Source organism: Acanthochromis polyacanthus, chromosome 8 (genome assembly GCF_021347895.1).
Source record: "Acanthochromis polyacanthus isolate Apoly-LR-REF ecotype Palm Island chromosome 8, KAUST_Apoly_ChrSc, whole genome shotgun sequence".
Taxonomy (NCBI): domain Eukaryota; kingdom Metazoa; phylum Chordata; class Actinopteri; family Pomacentridae; genus Acanthochromis; species Acanthochromis polyacanthus.
The window spans coordinates 29,305,194-29,321,998 of record NC_067120.1 but is presented as its reverse complement, the minus strand read 5'-3'; the positions used below and the strand labels follow the sequence as shown (position 1 = coordinate 29,321,998).

General features: G+C 39.3%; 1 protein-coding gene across 1 annotated transcript; it reads right to left on the bottom strand.

Annotated features, from left to right (window-relative positions):
* Positions 1-1,021: 1,021 nt before the first annotated feature.
* On the bottom strand, positions 1,022-16,402 carry cfdp1 (craniofacial development protein 1). The gene is made up of 7 exons (XM_022216539.2): positions 16,105-16,402; positions 15,565-15,694; positions 13,831-14,053; positions 13,438-13,547; positions 8,297-8,428; positions 3,258-3,416; positions 1,022-2,608 (listed from the first exon to the last, which is right to left on the bottom strand). Exons 1-7 carry the CDS (start codon positions 16,169-16,171, stop codon positions 2,518-2,520), a joined length of 912 nt encoding a protein of 303 aa, XP_022072231.1. The 5' UTR covers positions 16,172-16,402; the 3' UTR covers positions 1,022-2,517.
* Positions 16,403-16,805: the final 403 nt, after the last annotated feature.

The window sequence follows — 16,805 nt, the reverse complement described above, 5'->3', positions numbered from 1 at the left end:
TGATGTCTGTATCGTTTTGGCAAAAGTTCTACTTCTCTTGTTGCAGAGGCTATAAGACTATACATATGCATATATACATCCCTCCATGAATTTCCAATGTTACAATCACACCAATTCACGCAAATTCAACCAATCTCTGCAAATTCTGTGCAACCTTGCAATTTTGTCCAATCACCGCAACTTTTCTGCAATTTTAGCCAGTCTCCACCAATCCTCAGTGCAAACGTAATAGATGTATGTTATGAGCACTGAAAGAAAGAAGGTAAGTTAGAAAAATTACTACGCCAAGGAATGCGACGGAGTTATGTGACGATCGGTGTATGTGAATCATTTCTCTCTTAGCAACATTACTCAAAAACAGAGAAATGGATTTGGATTAAATATTCAGTGAAGGTCAGAAACAATTACATAAAGTGTTTAGTAATCTGCTGCATTTTTTGTTGTGCTCATTGTATTCTACAGGAAATATACCTTTAGCGGTCGCAGGCATTAAAATGAACAAGAAATCGAAGAAAACAAGGGCGGTCTAACCATTTTTTCCATGACTGTATGTTGTGAATTGGCACTATCCAGGTAAATTTGAATTGAACTGAATTGAAATGTTGCACTATAAAGTCTTTGTTGAGCATTTCTCTGTTTGTGTCCCACTGATAAGACAGAATGGAATCCATGACATCTTAGCTAACATCAGTTTAACAATAACAATAACAATGATGAAATCATGCTGAAAACTCTGATAAAAAGCTACTAAGTGAACCTTAAGTAGCTGATTATTTACTATTAAATGAATTAGATATTTCTATTTTTGACTGTTTCAAAGGCAAATCATATGGACATACATAAGACCACAACCCCCCTCCTTCTAGATACAGGAATTTGACATCTATATCATATTACATAATTACTGGTGCTAGTTAAGCTTTAGATCAAGAGAGTCAGCAGTAGAATTGCTCAAAGTGATGGAAGAACAGTCCTCACAACTTGAGTTTGAAATCTCAGACATAAAAAACCCCCACTCTGATTTGTTTGTGTTATGTGTAATGGTTATTTCAACATAGAACAGTACTGAGACTCTACAACCACAAACAATAATTCAAAACTCCCCTAATCGCTGCCATGGTTGGTATGAATTCCCCCAATCCCCACTCTTCCTCATTCCGTTCATATGCAGGACAAAAAACACCCAAGGAACAAATCAAAGTCATCCATCAGATCTGCTCATGGCAAAGTAGTCCTCCTCACATATGAAGTAGAAAACGCACTTGGATTGATTACATTTCTGTGGTGGTGTTGATCAACATCTGTACAGTGTCTACAAAAAGCTTCTCATCTGAATGTATGAATACACGTTTGAATTTCAGCTGTCAGGAGGGTGTTTCAGTTTCTCACAATGGCTTCAAAAGTATGAAAATGTTCAAAATATTGTACATTAGTCATATTTTTCCCAATTCAAAGACATAATCAGTGATGACTGAATCCTGAAACAAAATGTAACCAAACTCTATCAACCCAAGGAAGTACGAACCCTACATTTCATACACATTATTTCCTGTGTTTATGAGACGCCTCCAACCGAGAGTCATTTCTATCAGCTAATTAAAGATGCTGTCATATTAACATATGATCTGTCCTTGTGTAACAGCATGAGAAGAACAAGTGTTCTTATCTTGATTCTGCCCTCATTGTGACTGGATGCAGTGCAACTATTGCAAGGCTCTACTTTTTCCCCTTTGTAGACAAAGATGATTTTTAGCTTTTGGACACAGGTTAAGATTGTAAGAAGAGGCGGGATTTGAGGTGACCCTTTAACTACAAAATGTAGTTGTGAGCTGACATATTCCATTTGCTTCTATACCAACATCATTCAGTGTTTTTTCTCATGCAAGTAAGGTATCCAGGTACAGCTGTTACTGCCAGGGGGAGACAAAAAGTTAACTTTCAAAGGAAAATGTGAGCGGTATCAACAAGTATTTCCATTGCAGTCACACTGCCCACTGTACTATCAAATGTCAGCCTTTACCCTAACTTAAAACCTGAGCCTTATTTTGAGTTTTTATTGTGGTAATAGACTGTCTGACTGTCTAAGTCTCTTAACCTGTCAGCTTTGATTTTAGGGATGCCACCATGCTCCCAAATCTCAATTATGAATGTGGTGAGAGAGGCATAATTACAGACAGACATTATGTTCAAAATTACAAAAATAAGACAAGTTGTAATAAACCAGAATTTCTTTTTAACCCATAATTTAAGTCCTGGCCCAAAATCACCCCCTTGAGAAAGCAGTGAGCTCACATTCCAGAAATGTCCTCAGCATGGAGATCTGAAACGTAGTTGGTTCTCACAAGGATGAACACTCAGCACCCCTAATTACACAAACTCTATCTATTAATATACCCATCCAGAAATAGCTTAAAGCACAGCACCAGTTTGAGCTCACTTTACTTAAGGAGTAGTAACTGTGTCATTTGAGAAGAGAAAAAAACTGGTTCAATTCTGTGCGTTTGTTCTCAGTCAGTGTCATTGTTTCATGTTGCTCAGTCGCACTGCTTTTTCTAACTCAAACTGCCGGTGGTCGACGCGCTCTAAGAAGTTCTTCCGCTCCACATACCTGAACACAGACACAAAGAAAAGAAAAGACAACATTAGAGCTACTTTTACTGTCACAAGTATGGACACACACTGAAGATACAGCTAAAGACAAAGTGCAGAAATGTTGCACAGATGCATCCAGCCGCAACTTTTCAATGGCCAAATTATAATTACAAAGTCAGCGCTTTCTGCGGGGTTTGCTCATTGTGGTTGATCCAGTTTAACATTTTATTTGCATGCCCTCTACTCAAAGGGCTGTAATGTAGAATAGTACTGTCACTAATCAGTAAAGATCCACACTGCTTACTTACAAAAGATGCCTTGTTTAAAATATGTCTCAGACACCTTTATATTTCGCTTTGTATGTATCAGCAAACACAAAATGCTTAAAACATTAAGAATACAGCATATATTAAAAAAAAATAATTAAGTGACACCTATGTGACTTGATGGATATGTTGCAGTTTTATGGAATACTATGAAACAGGTTGCAGAATAATTTTTGCATCCAGTAAGGACAGGTAGTTTAGGGTTGGTTCAATCACTTAAACTGGGATATTTTGTATTATGTGAAGTTTGTCACTTACATAATAATTTATTTAATACATAATGAGAGCTACATTGGCACAGTCCTTGACCAGTACAGCCGCACTCTGGCAGTCTCTTACCCCTCTCTGCCTCTGTTGTGAATGGCCAGCTCCTCTGTGATGCCCTCTTCTGATTTAAAAGCATCCCAGTCCATTTTTGACTTTTCCAGCGTGCTCATTTTCTGTTTCTTTCCTCCAATGCGACCCAGGATGCTTGACATGCCTGCTGGACGCTTAGCACTGCAGCCACAAAAAGGGGACATACTGTATATACACATTTCAGGTTAGGCTCTACAAAGCATGTTTCTGGTACCCCTAGCAGAGGGCAGAGGGTTTTTTTGTGAAGGATAGATGTAATGCATCCCAACCGGACCTTTGCAGCCAAAAATACCATTTCAGTACCACATAAACAAAACTGAGATTTTTCTAATATACACATTTCCAACAGGGGCACAACATTGGAGAGAAATGTAAGTCATATAAAATTAATACATGCAATATAGTGCAAAAAACAGGGAATTATACTTTGCTCATTAAATAGTTGGCTCTGTAACGTAAACCACTTTTTCACCTAAGTCATCTATATACAGACATGGCAAAACTCAAGTAAGAAGAATTCATAATTCTTACTTGAGTAGTGGGTGTAGATTTCGGAGTTGGCGCAGGAAGCACAACCCCTTCAAAATTTAGAAGACGTGCTATCTATGAGATGTTATTAAGGTAATTAGAGGTTATATAATGAGTCACAGTGCCACTCAGCAGAGCCACAGTGGCTGTAATCCTAAAATAATACCAAGGAGACTGTGCTACCTGTGCAATCTAGCTCTACAGGCTACTGACTACTGAAAGACTCGGCACAGGGGTTTTCTACAGAAATCAAAATACACAGAAATAGAATTTTGTGACAGGATTTTGCATAATGCCAACTCTACACATGGCACCCTTTGCTTGCTCTTCAACTCACAAGTGACAGATGTGGTTCTTTTTCGCTCAAGAACAGTTCAAGTAAAGTTGAAAGTCCAACTTTCCTTTCTGTTTCTACAGTTTCTGACTAATAAATAACAGTTACAGTAACTGTGATCCATTTAATCACAAGTCATTTTGGTACTCTACAATTACATATAGCCATAGAAACTTTACATTAATATACTTGAATTACACTATGGTGATGATGCCTGGTTTGCTGCAGCAGTTGAAGCTCAGCCAAAGGTTAACTTTTCAATACTTGGTAAATGGTCTGTATTTATATAGAGCTTTACTATACCTGCAAGGTACCCAAAGCGCTTTACATGATACATCACATTCACCCATTCACACACACATTCACACACTGATGGCGGAAGCTGCCATGCAAGGCGCTAACCACGACCCACCAGGAGCAATTAGGGGTTAGGTGTCTTGCTCAGGGACACCTCGAACACGACAGGGCGAGGATCGAACCGGCAACCCTTCGGTTGCAAGACGGCCACTCTACCCACTGAGCCATGCCGCCCCGCATGCCGCACTTATACTAAGCAAACTAAGGTTAATCATGGACTTCCTCAGGGTTCTGTCATAGGATCATTATTGTTTACATTATACATGCTTCCCTCAGGCAATATTAATAGGAAGCACTGCATTAATTTCCATTTGTTATGGTTATGGTCCTGCTTTTGCCCTTTTTTCCAGTTTTCCCTCCTTTTCTCATTTTTGCCCTTCTGTGTGTGATTTGGCTTGTGTGTCTCTGTCTCCTTCTGTCTGTTGTCTTCCCCTTCTGTCTCTCTCCCACTCGCTCGTCCCTTGGCTCTGTCTCCTCATTATCTGATCACTATCAGCTGCAGTCAATCAGCTCTACTCATCTCACCTGGTCCCCTTCCCTCCTATTTAAGCCCTGCCTTTCCTTCAGCTTTTTGCTGGTGCATAGTTGGATCTACATGCAGCTTCAGACTCCACTCCCCACTTTCCCTACCCCGCTGGATTACATCAGTTTGTTGGACTTCGTCACTTTTTACCTTTTTCTGGATTTACCCCCTTTGGACTCAATGGTTTGTTTGGACTCTAGTTTGCTCTTGCTTTAGTCGTTTGTTTCTCCATACGCAAGTACTTTTTTAGTCTTGTCATTTGACACAGTCTAGTTTTGTTTTTTGTCCACTTTAGTCCCGCTTTCAGTTTTGTAGTAGTTTTGATTTTGTTAATAAATCCTTTTAATTATGCCCGGTTGCCTCTCTGTTATGTCTGCACCTGGGTTCTCCACATCCCACAATCCTAACACCATTGTTATGCTGACGACACTCAGTTGTATTTATCTATGAAGCCAAGTGAAACTAATCAGCTAGCTGGACTGCAACATTGTCTGAAGGACATAAAGATCGGGATGACCTACAACTTCCTATTATTAAATTCTGAAAAGACTAAAGTCATTGTATTCGGCCTCAAACATCTCAGAAACTCGCTATCAAAGTATATAGTTGCTCTGGATAGCATTACTTTGTCCTCCAGTACTAGTGTGAAGAGGAACCTCTGAGTAAGTTTTGATGAGGACATGTGCTTTAACTCACACATAAAACAAGTATGTAGGACTTCCTTCTTTCACCTGAGAAATACTTTAAAAGTTGGAAACGTCCTGTCTCAGAGTGATGCAGAAAAACTAGTCCATGCATTTGTCACTTCTAGGCTTGACTATTGCAATTGCTTACTATCAGGATGTCCCAATAGCTCTCTGAAACATCTACAGTTGATCCAAAATGCTGCAACAAGAGTACTGATGGGAGTTGGCAAGAGAGATCATATTTCTCCTATACTGGTTTCTCTTCATTGGCTTCCTGTGAACTCTAGAATGGAATTTAAAATCCTTCTCCTGACAAACCAAGCTCTTGACAACCAATCTCCATCATATCATAAAGACCCTATAGTACCATATTATTCGAGCATAACTCCTCACTCTCAGATTGCAGGCTTACTTGTAGTTCCCCCTCCTCCACCTCTTCTGCCCCTTAATTTGATGATTAAAAAAAACATACCGTTCAAAGAGTTTAAGAAATCTGACAAAACAATTGTGTATAATAATTCATTATAAGTACAATTGAATGACTTAGGAACTTATACATATGGAAAGAGTTCCTCTGGATTTGTTGGCTGAACAGTTTTTCATCACAACATTAGAAAATGTTACCAAACACACTTTAAAACACAAGGAATTCACGCTGCTCTGTTCCTAATTTTCTAATACAAAGGGAAACTTATTAGACCTACTGTCAGATGCCTTTGTTTTGCAATAAACACGATACGATTGCTGTGACATTACATAACAGAATCGCACAATCTTTTCAATCTGCAATAAATACACACACATTTCAGTCTTGTCCCAAATTTATGAGGGAGTGGTGCTTATGGCTCTTTCCTGTTGTACATTCCCTTCGTCTCACACACACATAAACAGTTGGATGAACAGCAAAGTGAGATAAATAGAAAATGAGTTGTAACATTAACTTCTGACTGTTGGAAGATGATTTCCTGCTTCTCGTCAAGGGTTTCTTCTTTGGGAGGAAAAATAAGCACGTCCCAAAACTAAGGTGATGAGGTTTGTGACTGATTTGAGTCTTGATCTCATTTTTCTTTAACTGGAGGCTAATAGAATATATCTTCACTCACGGGCTACTTTATTAGGCACATTTTATTAGTACTGTGTTACCTCAGAACTGCTTTAATTCTTTGTGGAATAGATTAAATAAGGTGCTGGAAACATTCCTCTGACATGCTTTTGAGGACAACAATTGAAATCTAAATCAGATGAAATCTCTTTAAATCTCTGCAATATATGCCTGTTTTTTGTCTCAGAAGATAGATATTTGCACCAGAAAGTTTCTATGTGTGAGGATTTCCCTTGTTTCAAGCCTTTTTGTGCCTAATTATCTTAAAAAGATGTTGTTCTTTAGCACCTTAACGCATGCAACAACAATTAACAGGATTAGAAAGCCATTTAACCAAAGCTCACGGTTACAAAATTGTTTTGTTAAAATCAGAATGTGTTATTTCAAACATCTCATCTCTCTCTGACAGAACAATTTATCTTTCAATTATATAAAAAAAGAATGTCTTGACTAAATGTATCAATTCTATGTGACGAGTGTGACAGTTCAAATGACCAATTAAGTGTACTTTTGGCTTGCACCACTGGAAGAATATGCCTCCCTAAACTTGTAAAGGGAATTAGAAATTCAAAATAAAAGACCTTAATACCCAGACACAACTGTCATGCTTTGTACAAAAATTATCTACTACTGATTCTACTTCGAAAGTATAAAAGTATTTTAACTGATACGACAGGCCATGGCTGTTAACTTTGTAAACACTTGTCTTTTTCACCACATTTTTAAACTCTCAGATAACGTTTGACCTCAAGTACTTACATGACCCACAAAGTGTTGTATGCAGCATCACTGTCATTCCTTCAGTGCACAGAATATGGTGCTAATTGTTCAAGAACGGTGGGAAAGACAATTCCTCCTCTTTTTGTTTATTGTCTCTTTTTTGTTTTAATTTTGCTTTATTTACAGTTTCTGTTTGATAAACCCACTGGCAGGTTCTGGGGTTCAGAATGTTAAGCATGTTAAATTACATACTTTTCATTACTTGTAATAACCTCAACTAGTTTAAGTCTCTCTCTCTCTCTCTCGTTTTCTACACATTTTAAGGATCATGACTGTTTTTAAGTGGCTAGACTTAGGAAAAAATTGATTTTAGAATTTTAGCCCTGCAAAGTTCACTGACCCCGTCTTAGCATGCTTTTTTGCTCAATATAAGTACATTTACCGTAATTCTGTTTAAGAATATTTGGCTTCTTTCTTGTAGGGCTGTAGTTGCATGTGGACAGACCAGTCAAAAAGTTTCAGCCAGACCAAAAATAGTTTTCCAGGAGAAGAACTTCATACCATACAGAGTGTACAATGTAAACTACCAAATATCCACAATTATGCCATAGGCCATCTCTGTAAACTAGTACCAGTGAAATTCCTAAAGTAAATCTGGAGCTCCTTGTAGTGTTCTATGCAAACTAAAAAACTGTTAGTCAACAGATGATTCTCGTCTAATCTAATGTTAACGTGGCAATGAACATTATGTGACAAGGTGTGTGTGTGTACCTGGGACCAGGAAGAGTGGCTTGGCTTGCTGATGAGGTCTTTTCGTTGTCTCCATTCTCCTCCGTTTTAGCATTCTGGGCCTTCAGATAACTCTTTGCTTCTCTGGAGTCTGCTGATACCTCTTTATTCACCCTGGCAGAGGGACACAGTTTCACATTTTGCTTTACTCTTTGGAAAAAGAAATGGTGATGGATAGAAGTAGTTTACAGTGTATACAGTATATGTCTATGGAGCAGCTTGAAAATAGTGCAGTGAGTCAATCAATATTACACCTTATATGTGTGTGTGTGCTCGGAAATATCAAAAACCCCTTGGTAAAAGGGAAAGTGTAAAAAAAAAAGAAAAGAAAAAGAAAGGGACAACTTGTGATTAGTCAAGTGAATTCTTACATTTTTATTGCCTAAAATCCGAATATTCGGATCTCAAAATAAATATTCAGATACCACCGTAACGACCGAATATTCGGGTATTTGGGTCCAGCCCTAGTACAGATCTAGAATAACAACTATGTAGCATAGTAACAACTGGCTATCATGTCTTCAAGAGGCTCGGTACACGGACTGTCACAAGTTAGCAGTGGTGAGTTCTTGGAAATTGACATGAGTTGTGAATGTGTGAGTCAATACCTGCGATAATGGGGAAGAAAAATATGCTTTACATACAGTGTTTACTCCAGAGCAAGAAGCACTGGCAACACAAAGTAAATATATAATCAGAAAGAATACAGCACAAGCACTCTTGTTTAAGCTCTTGACCTACAGCACACCCTTTTCTCACCATAACAAGCATTTGTTTTAGAAACCATTTGTTTTCCTGGTGCATGCATCGCGTCGGACAGTCCAAGTAGCTACAAATGTTAGACATGCAATGACTACGCTGAATGACAAAATTTTGGCACACTGGCCCACAGTGGATACAGAAGACATTAATTGTACAACATCAATGCTGTGAAGGCATTAAAACGTTAACAATAAAAATTCTGAGGAAACTGAGGCCTATATTTGTGAAAGAATTCTGGCACATTGACATTCAATGATTCAGCCCACTTAAAACACACACACACACACACACACACACACACACACACACACACACACACACACACACACACACACACACACACACACACACACACACACACACACACACACACACACTTCATTGTACGATTAGATACGAAGGCTATATGAGGAACAACCGCTGGATCCTCTGGGAACATCAGCACTACACAGACTCCACAACCACTTGCATCCATCATGGCAGCACTGAGAGGCTTTCTCTGTTAAGCATGATAATTATATACAGCCCTAATTACACAGAGTACACAGTTCTGTAGAAGATGAGAAAGAACATTTTGAGAGGGCCAGTCTCATGTCACACAACAGACCAATGTCTCAGTAGCAGAGAATACACTAAATAGACAAAAGTGCACTAGTAGGCTCAGGTGAGGGGCGTCTGCATACAATTTAAATCTAACTGAATTTGAAGCCGATAGACATCATCACTGAAAGTGGCAAAAACTGTCTACAATATTAATAGCACAAAAGCAACATTTACTGTGGCTTGGACGTGGGTTATAGACATCATGATGATTACATGGGTGTGTCTGTCTGGGTTATGTACAGTTTGTTCATCATATACAGTAATAATTATGGTGTTTTCACGGGAAACACTCGGATGTTTGTGTGACTGATTTAGGAAATGCCATGGGGTATGATAATTACTTGGGCTCTGCTAGAGATATGATTGGAAACTAAGACTGTCCCAGGGGCTCTTAAAACTGCTCACACTGTCAGCTATGCTTTGTATAATTAAAACATAGAATTACTGCTACGTTGTAAGACCAGTTGTAAAGGTCTGGTTTACTACTTCGAACATCTTACATGACTAAATAATTTGTTCTCCATTCTCCAGGTAAGGAAATGTTTTATTATATTTTATGCATCACAGTATACAATAAAAGTAGGTAAACCCCTGTGCAATTCTCATTTAAATGTCAAATATTAAAAAATCTACACTCCTACAAAATTCCAAGTTGAACATTTGAGAATATTCTCTTTTGAACAATCTAAAAATAGATGAGTTAGAAACACCACGTTGAAATACAAGTCCCGAAGTAGAAACTCAATGCCGCAAAAGCGAATGTCTCTGTCATTACTGACACACAAGTTAGAAAGCATGTCATCACTGTAACAAAAATGAGTTAGCCTGCAAGTCCCAGTCGGCCAAACTGCACTAACATGGTCAAAAAGACTTACTTTCTTAAGTTCTGACCTATGAGCTGTCTAACTGCGTTTCTGCATTCTGGCTCCACATGGAAAAGAATTGGCAGAGGAACTCAAAAATCTGATTAAGACTTACAAATATGGAAACCTGACTGCAACCTGACAGTGCTTGAGCAGTTTTGTAAAAAAGCATGGGGTCAAACTGCAGTGTCCACATACACAAGGCTGACTGATGGTGTGTGTCCACAGGATTCGGCAGTTTTGCGCATACCATTCACTGTACATGTGAAACCATCCCGTCTCGTGTTCTGGTAGCGTCACGGGGCGTTTCCGAGCAACGGGGCGGTGCATCACTAGCTAGCAGCCTGTAGCTCATTTGCATACAGTTCACTTAACTTCATACTTTATGCAAATGAGGCACAGGGAGCGGAGGTCTGACCCCTTGCGAAACTTTCATCAAATGTAAATTAGCCTTCGTTGAATTAAAATGAGGGTTGATTCAGCAACTGCATAGCTTATTTCTCATCTCAACGTTTTCAGAAATACTTTCGCTTTTCATAATAAAAGAAAAAGGTTGCTACCAAGCCGCCATGTTGGTTCAACGCCTCTTCAGGACTGGTAATAGCGTTTGTCATGTGACCACATAGCAGTCTGCCACAGCGTGCCCACCAAGCTGCCGAAGAAGCAAAAGCCCCTGTGGACACCAACCTTGTGACCTAAGTATGAGGACTGAAGGCTAGAACTGCAGCTTAAGGTGCATCCACTAAATACTGAATTGAAGGTGGTGAATATTCATGCAATCACTTATTCTACAGTTTATACTTTAAATAACGGCTATTACTTCCAAGAAGTTTGTTTTCACTTTGACATGAAAGGTTTTTTCTTGTCACAAAAGATACATTTAGTTGACAATGATTCAACATGACTCACTACTTTTATAAGCACTGTATACAGAGATTCCATGACTTTTTGAGAATGATGTGCATGGTATGTGTGTGTGGGGCTCCATCTACTGATCAGTGTGAAAATGGTTTGACAACGACCATGAGGTTATTACTCCATCATTTACAGTGAACCCTCGCTATAACGCGGTTCACCTTTCACCTTTCAAGGCTTCCCTGTTTCACGGATTTTTTTTAGTGCAGTTCTTTTATGCTTTTTTTTAAAACAGTTCATTGTGTTCTGCATCCTGATTGGCTGACCAACGTGAACAGTCTCCGCGCCTCGTCTCCTCTGCCATACAGGCCTCTGCCTGCTGTGGAGCGCTGGATCATTTCTCTCCTTGGTCTCCATGTAGTGAGACACCCTGAAAGACAGAGCCGACGGAGCAGCCTTTTATTCATTTCCCCCGCCGTCTCTGGCCACCGCAGCCGCGCTCCCAGGAGAAGAGCACGGGCGCGAGCCTTCCCCACCCCCGACTGCTCTAACTGATTCAGCCGGCCCGCTCTCTGAGGCAAGAGTACGGCCGCGGCGTCCACCTGGCTGCAGCTGCAGCGCTCCCCCAAGTGCAGTATTGTATAATAACTGTAAAAAATAAAGCTGACTACTTCACGGATTTCGCCTATCGCAGGTTCTTTTTGGAACGTAACCCTCGCGATAAACGAGGGTTCACTCTACATGTCCACTCCCCTTCAAAAGTATTTAAACAGATGGTCCAATTTATTTTTTCCTCCACTGTCGACTAAAAACACTTGGATTTTACATCAAACGATGAATATAAGACAAGAGATCAAAATTTCAGCTTTTATTTCCAGGTATTTACATCTGGATCTGATACACAACTTAGAAGAGAGCATTACTTGTAACTCGGGCTGGGCAAGTTAACGAATCATGAACACGTTAATGCATTAGTTAGCAGCCACAATTATTTTATCACGTGTTAATGCAGTTTTTTAAAAAAATAGCATTTTTCTGAATGTCAGCTGCTCACTGGCTCTGAATCCACAGACTAACCATGGGTCAGAGGAGGGCTGGGCTGTTGATCAGTACTTGGGATGGACTTCATCTCATTTCACCCGAAGTAACAGTGGCGAGAGGCTTCGGCAGACTGGTTGGATGCAGCGTGTGCCAGAAGTAGAGACAAACAAAAGCAAGACAAGCTAACAAATGCCACAGCGAAGTAGTACTAATAATAAATTATTATTTTCCATCTTCTCTCAGCTTCACAATTGCTTGTTTTTCACCCATTGAAAGCTCTCCAGTTTTCATGTTGTTTACACCTCTAACTATAGATGCAGTCTGCACAGCCAAACCCAAATCTGAAACTGAACGTAGACACTGAGCATTTATTGCTTGAATAATCAATGTAACAGGACACAGCGGGTCAGTCACATGTTCCAATATTTTTGCTCATGTCAAAAATGGGTGGGTTCAAACAAAAGGTGCCATCTTCTAAGTCAGTGGTTCTCAACCCTGTTCCTCAGCACCCCATGTCTTGCATGTTTTAGATGCTTCCCTGCTCCAACACACCTGACTCAAATGATCAGCTCGTCATCAGGCTTCTGTAGAGGCTTGATGACGAGCTGATCATTTGAATCAGGTGTGTTGGAGCAGGGAAGCATCTAAAACATGCAGGACATGGGGTCCTGAGGAACAGGGTTGAGAACCACTGTTCTAAGTTGCATATCAGTTCCAGATGTAAATACCAGTAAATAAAAGCTGAAATGTTGATTTCTTGTCTCATCTTCAACTTTCGATGTCAAACTCACGTTTTCGGTCGACAGCAAAAGCTAAGAAATGGGCCTCACTGTTCCAGTACTTTTGGAGGGGAGTGTATGTCAGCATTTGAAGACAAAGACAAATGCTCTTCTTAACTTTAAGACTCATCACATTTATCTAGTACACTATATTTATGAATTGGAAATAAGCTGTGAGTTTGAGAAGGTCTTAAAATGTGATGCAAATTCATAGACATACCTGACTTCTTCTCCAGCAAAGTCAAAAACTTTAGTGATGGTGACTTTAGCAGATTCTGATGCTTTTGTTTCAGTACTCAAAGGAGCAGCCTTCAACACAGAAGATTCGACCTGAAGATAAAAATAAAACAACCAATCTAAGGAGGCATGAAAGACACACAAATACTACTTGATATATTGAGAGCTCCTTCCTATGTCAGGTGAATTTGGGGCCATGAAATAACCGAAGAGTGATGGATGGAGGTTTAGAAGTGCCATTTTAATGTCTCTTTGAGTCAGTGATTAAACTGAAACACCATTTAAAACTTTGGGCTGAATTTACTCCCTCTCCCAGACTTTACATTTGAAATATGGTGCCATCATCATTAAATATCTAGGTTTGGAACATATTTACCTCCTGTCTGGTACTTGACTTTGAGGAAGTTGTAGAGTGTTTGGGTCTGGACCCAACGTCAGATAGAAAACTCGCCCACAGGTCATCTGATTTTTTCTTCTGTCTTGCTTCATCATCATGCTCTTCATCAGTGGGATTTCCCACCTCTTCCTGTGGCGGCTCTGCCTCTTCAGCTCCATCCTCCTCTTTCACGTCTACTTTCAGTACTCTTTTCTTCCTCTTTCTGTACATTTTTTCATTGATACCAGTGAATAAAAGGACAACATCAGTAACGTGATCTGCTTTAATTGATACAAGCATTCAATTTCTATTATGTACCCTTTGATTAAAAAAAATTGAATGTGCTTTTAGTAAATTCATTGTTCTGTGTAGACAAACTGATGGTCACTTTGCGTTAATTATTTAGGAAAAGACACTTCCACCCAGCTGGCCAGCGGCCCCATATGAGCCAGGTTCTGCTCAAGGTTTCTTCCCATTAAAAGGGAGTTATACTAAATGTTTTACATGTATACTGTTTGGATTAGACACTATCATACTGGCACTAATAAAATGTACACAAACAAGACAAGTTCTTTATACTGAATTCATTCAGTAATGTAGCATAATGACTGTAATTCAAACAATCCTGCATGTACATATTTAAACTTTGGTTAATAAAAGAGTTCTTGAGGCGAGGATTCAAGTTTCATAAATAATTATAGCCATCGCAGAAGCTCTATATTGATGATACAAAACGTCTGAAATAAAAGAGCATTAAAAAGAATGACAGAAATCAATTGCTAATCCTCATGAGGTCACAACACACGTTGGTCAAAATATTCCATGGAAGCTTTAGCATCTGTTCCAAATGTGACCTCTGTTGCTTGGTCATGTCCATTCGCACTGTACAACATCAGGAAGATCAGACCCTTCTTGTTTGAACATGCAGCACAACTCCTGGTACAGGCTCTTGTAATGTCATACATTGACTGCTGTAACTCGTTACTGGCAGGCCCCCCTGCATGCAAGGTCAAACCTCTGCAGATGATCCAGAATGTAGCAGCATGTCGTTTTCAGCCACCCAGAAACAGCACATTACCCTGCTGCTGAGAGCGCTTTACTGGCTTCCAGTTGCTGCCTGCATAAAGTTAAAAACTTTGACATTTGTCTGCAAAACTACTATGAAAACAGCTCCCTCCTACCTGAATTCTTTCATTAGTGTCTACACTCCATTCAGCTCACTACACTCAGCCAACAAAAGGCATCTGATACAACCACCACAACAGGATCAATAGCTAGACTCTCCTCTGGTTCCCTAGAGGTGAAACGAGTCTTTAAGCACAGCCTAAAAACCCAGCTCTTCACTGAACACCTTTGATAGACGGCAAATAACAATAACAACAACAACAGTAATAATAATAATAATCCTATTACCTCCTGCAATGCCTGTAGACACCATGGTGCTATCACACTTGAACTTTTATGACACTTATCCAGGTTGTTTCCTCTTGACTGGACGTTTGCTTGTGTTGTATCTACTCTCAGATGTACATCATTTTAGATAAAAGCATTTGCTAAATGAAATTGTAGAAGATGCAAAAACAGGCAAACTAGATTTAAAAAAGACCTTGTAGTTGCAACAAGCACTAAACATGCAGAAACTCCTCACAGAACACAACAAAGCCTGATTTTGCTCCATTTTCTCTGTCCTACAAACACCGTCCTCTCTATAGAGACTTTGTGGAACACTGTCACCTTATTCTGATGTCGCTGCTCTTCTTTTGCTTCTTGTTGACATTATGGGGATGTGGCGCATTGCTGCCATCCTCAGGAAGAGGGTCTTCTTTTTCACACTCATTAATGTCATCCTCACTGAGATTCTCATCTGAGGAGAAACAGTGAACAAATTACATGAAAAAAACAACAAAAAGATAATATTTTTTTCTGCAGGAATGACAGCAGAAACATCAGACACTAAACTCCTACCAATAACATCATCATTAATTACAGTACTATAATTATCACTATTCTTGCAATATCAGTTTTAGTATATTTAATGACCTTTTCATTTGCAACATATTTTTATTATGCTGTTTAATATTACTGTACTACACTATCACTGCCAGTATTGGGTCTTATCAAATAAAATTCTGTCTAATCTAATAGAGACTAGCACATATCATTCAAATATGCTCCTAAAATTGCCAGTCCCCTGCCTGAAATATGCTCTGCAGCAGTCTGCTATGTACTGTTTGTGGACTGCATTTAGCACAGCCAAAACCCTTCAGTCCTCACCTGATGGTACGTAGTCTGCATCTTCATTCGACGAATATCCATCAGAGTCGTAGTCGGAGTAATTCATCGTTCTACAAGCCGCTTTCCAAAGAAGTCGCGGGAAGGAAAAAGAGCTCCAGATAATAATTTATTCCTATGAACTTCTTTACTGCCGTCTGGACTTTACAAACGTAACCCTGACTGGCCACAAATGCTTCCTTGATAACAGCACACATTCAAAATGTTGTTTTCACGTCTGGAGTGGAGGCAAAATACATTCGGTTCTGCGACGCGGAAATGAAGAATACATGACTTCCTGTTACGGCGAACGAGAAGGTGCAAAAAAGCGCAAAGTCGACGGAGCGCTGCTCTTCCTTTATGTTTTTTGTATTGATGTACTAACAATGTTAAGGTTCTTAGCGCCATCTACGGGGCTGGAGTGAAACCCAGAGGCCGCCTCATTCAGCCGAAGCAAGCAAAAATATTTGAAAGAAAGAAATTGTTCTGCTAGGAATTTAAACAGCAGTTACAAGTTAAAGTTTTGTCTAAGGCCAATACATTATTAATTACTCAGCAATGATCAAATTGATTAAAAACATCAAAACAAAATTCAACATAATGTCCAACATTTATATTGCAGTTAAAGTAACAGCAACATCAAAGTTTAAGAATAATGTACAATTTATGCTAAGTTCAAGTTTGTATTGATCAAAATGTCTTGT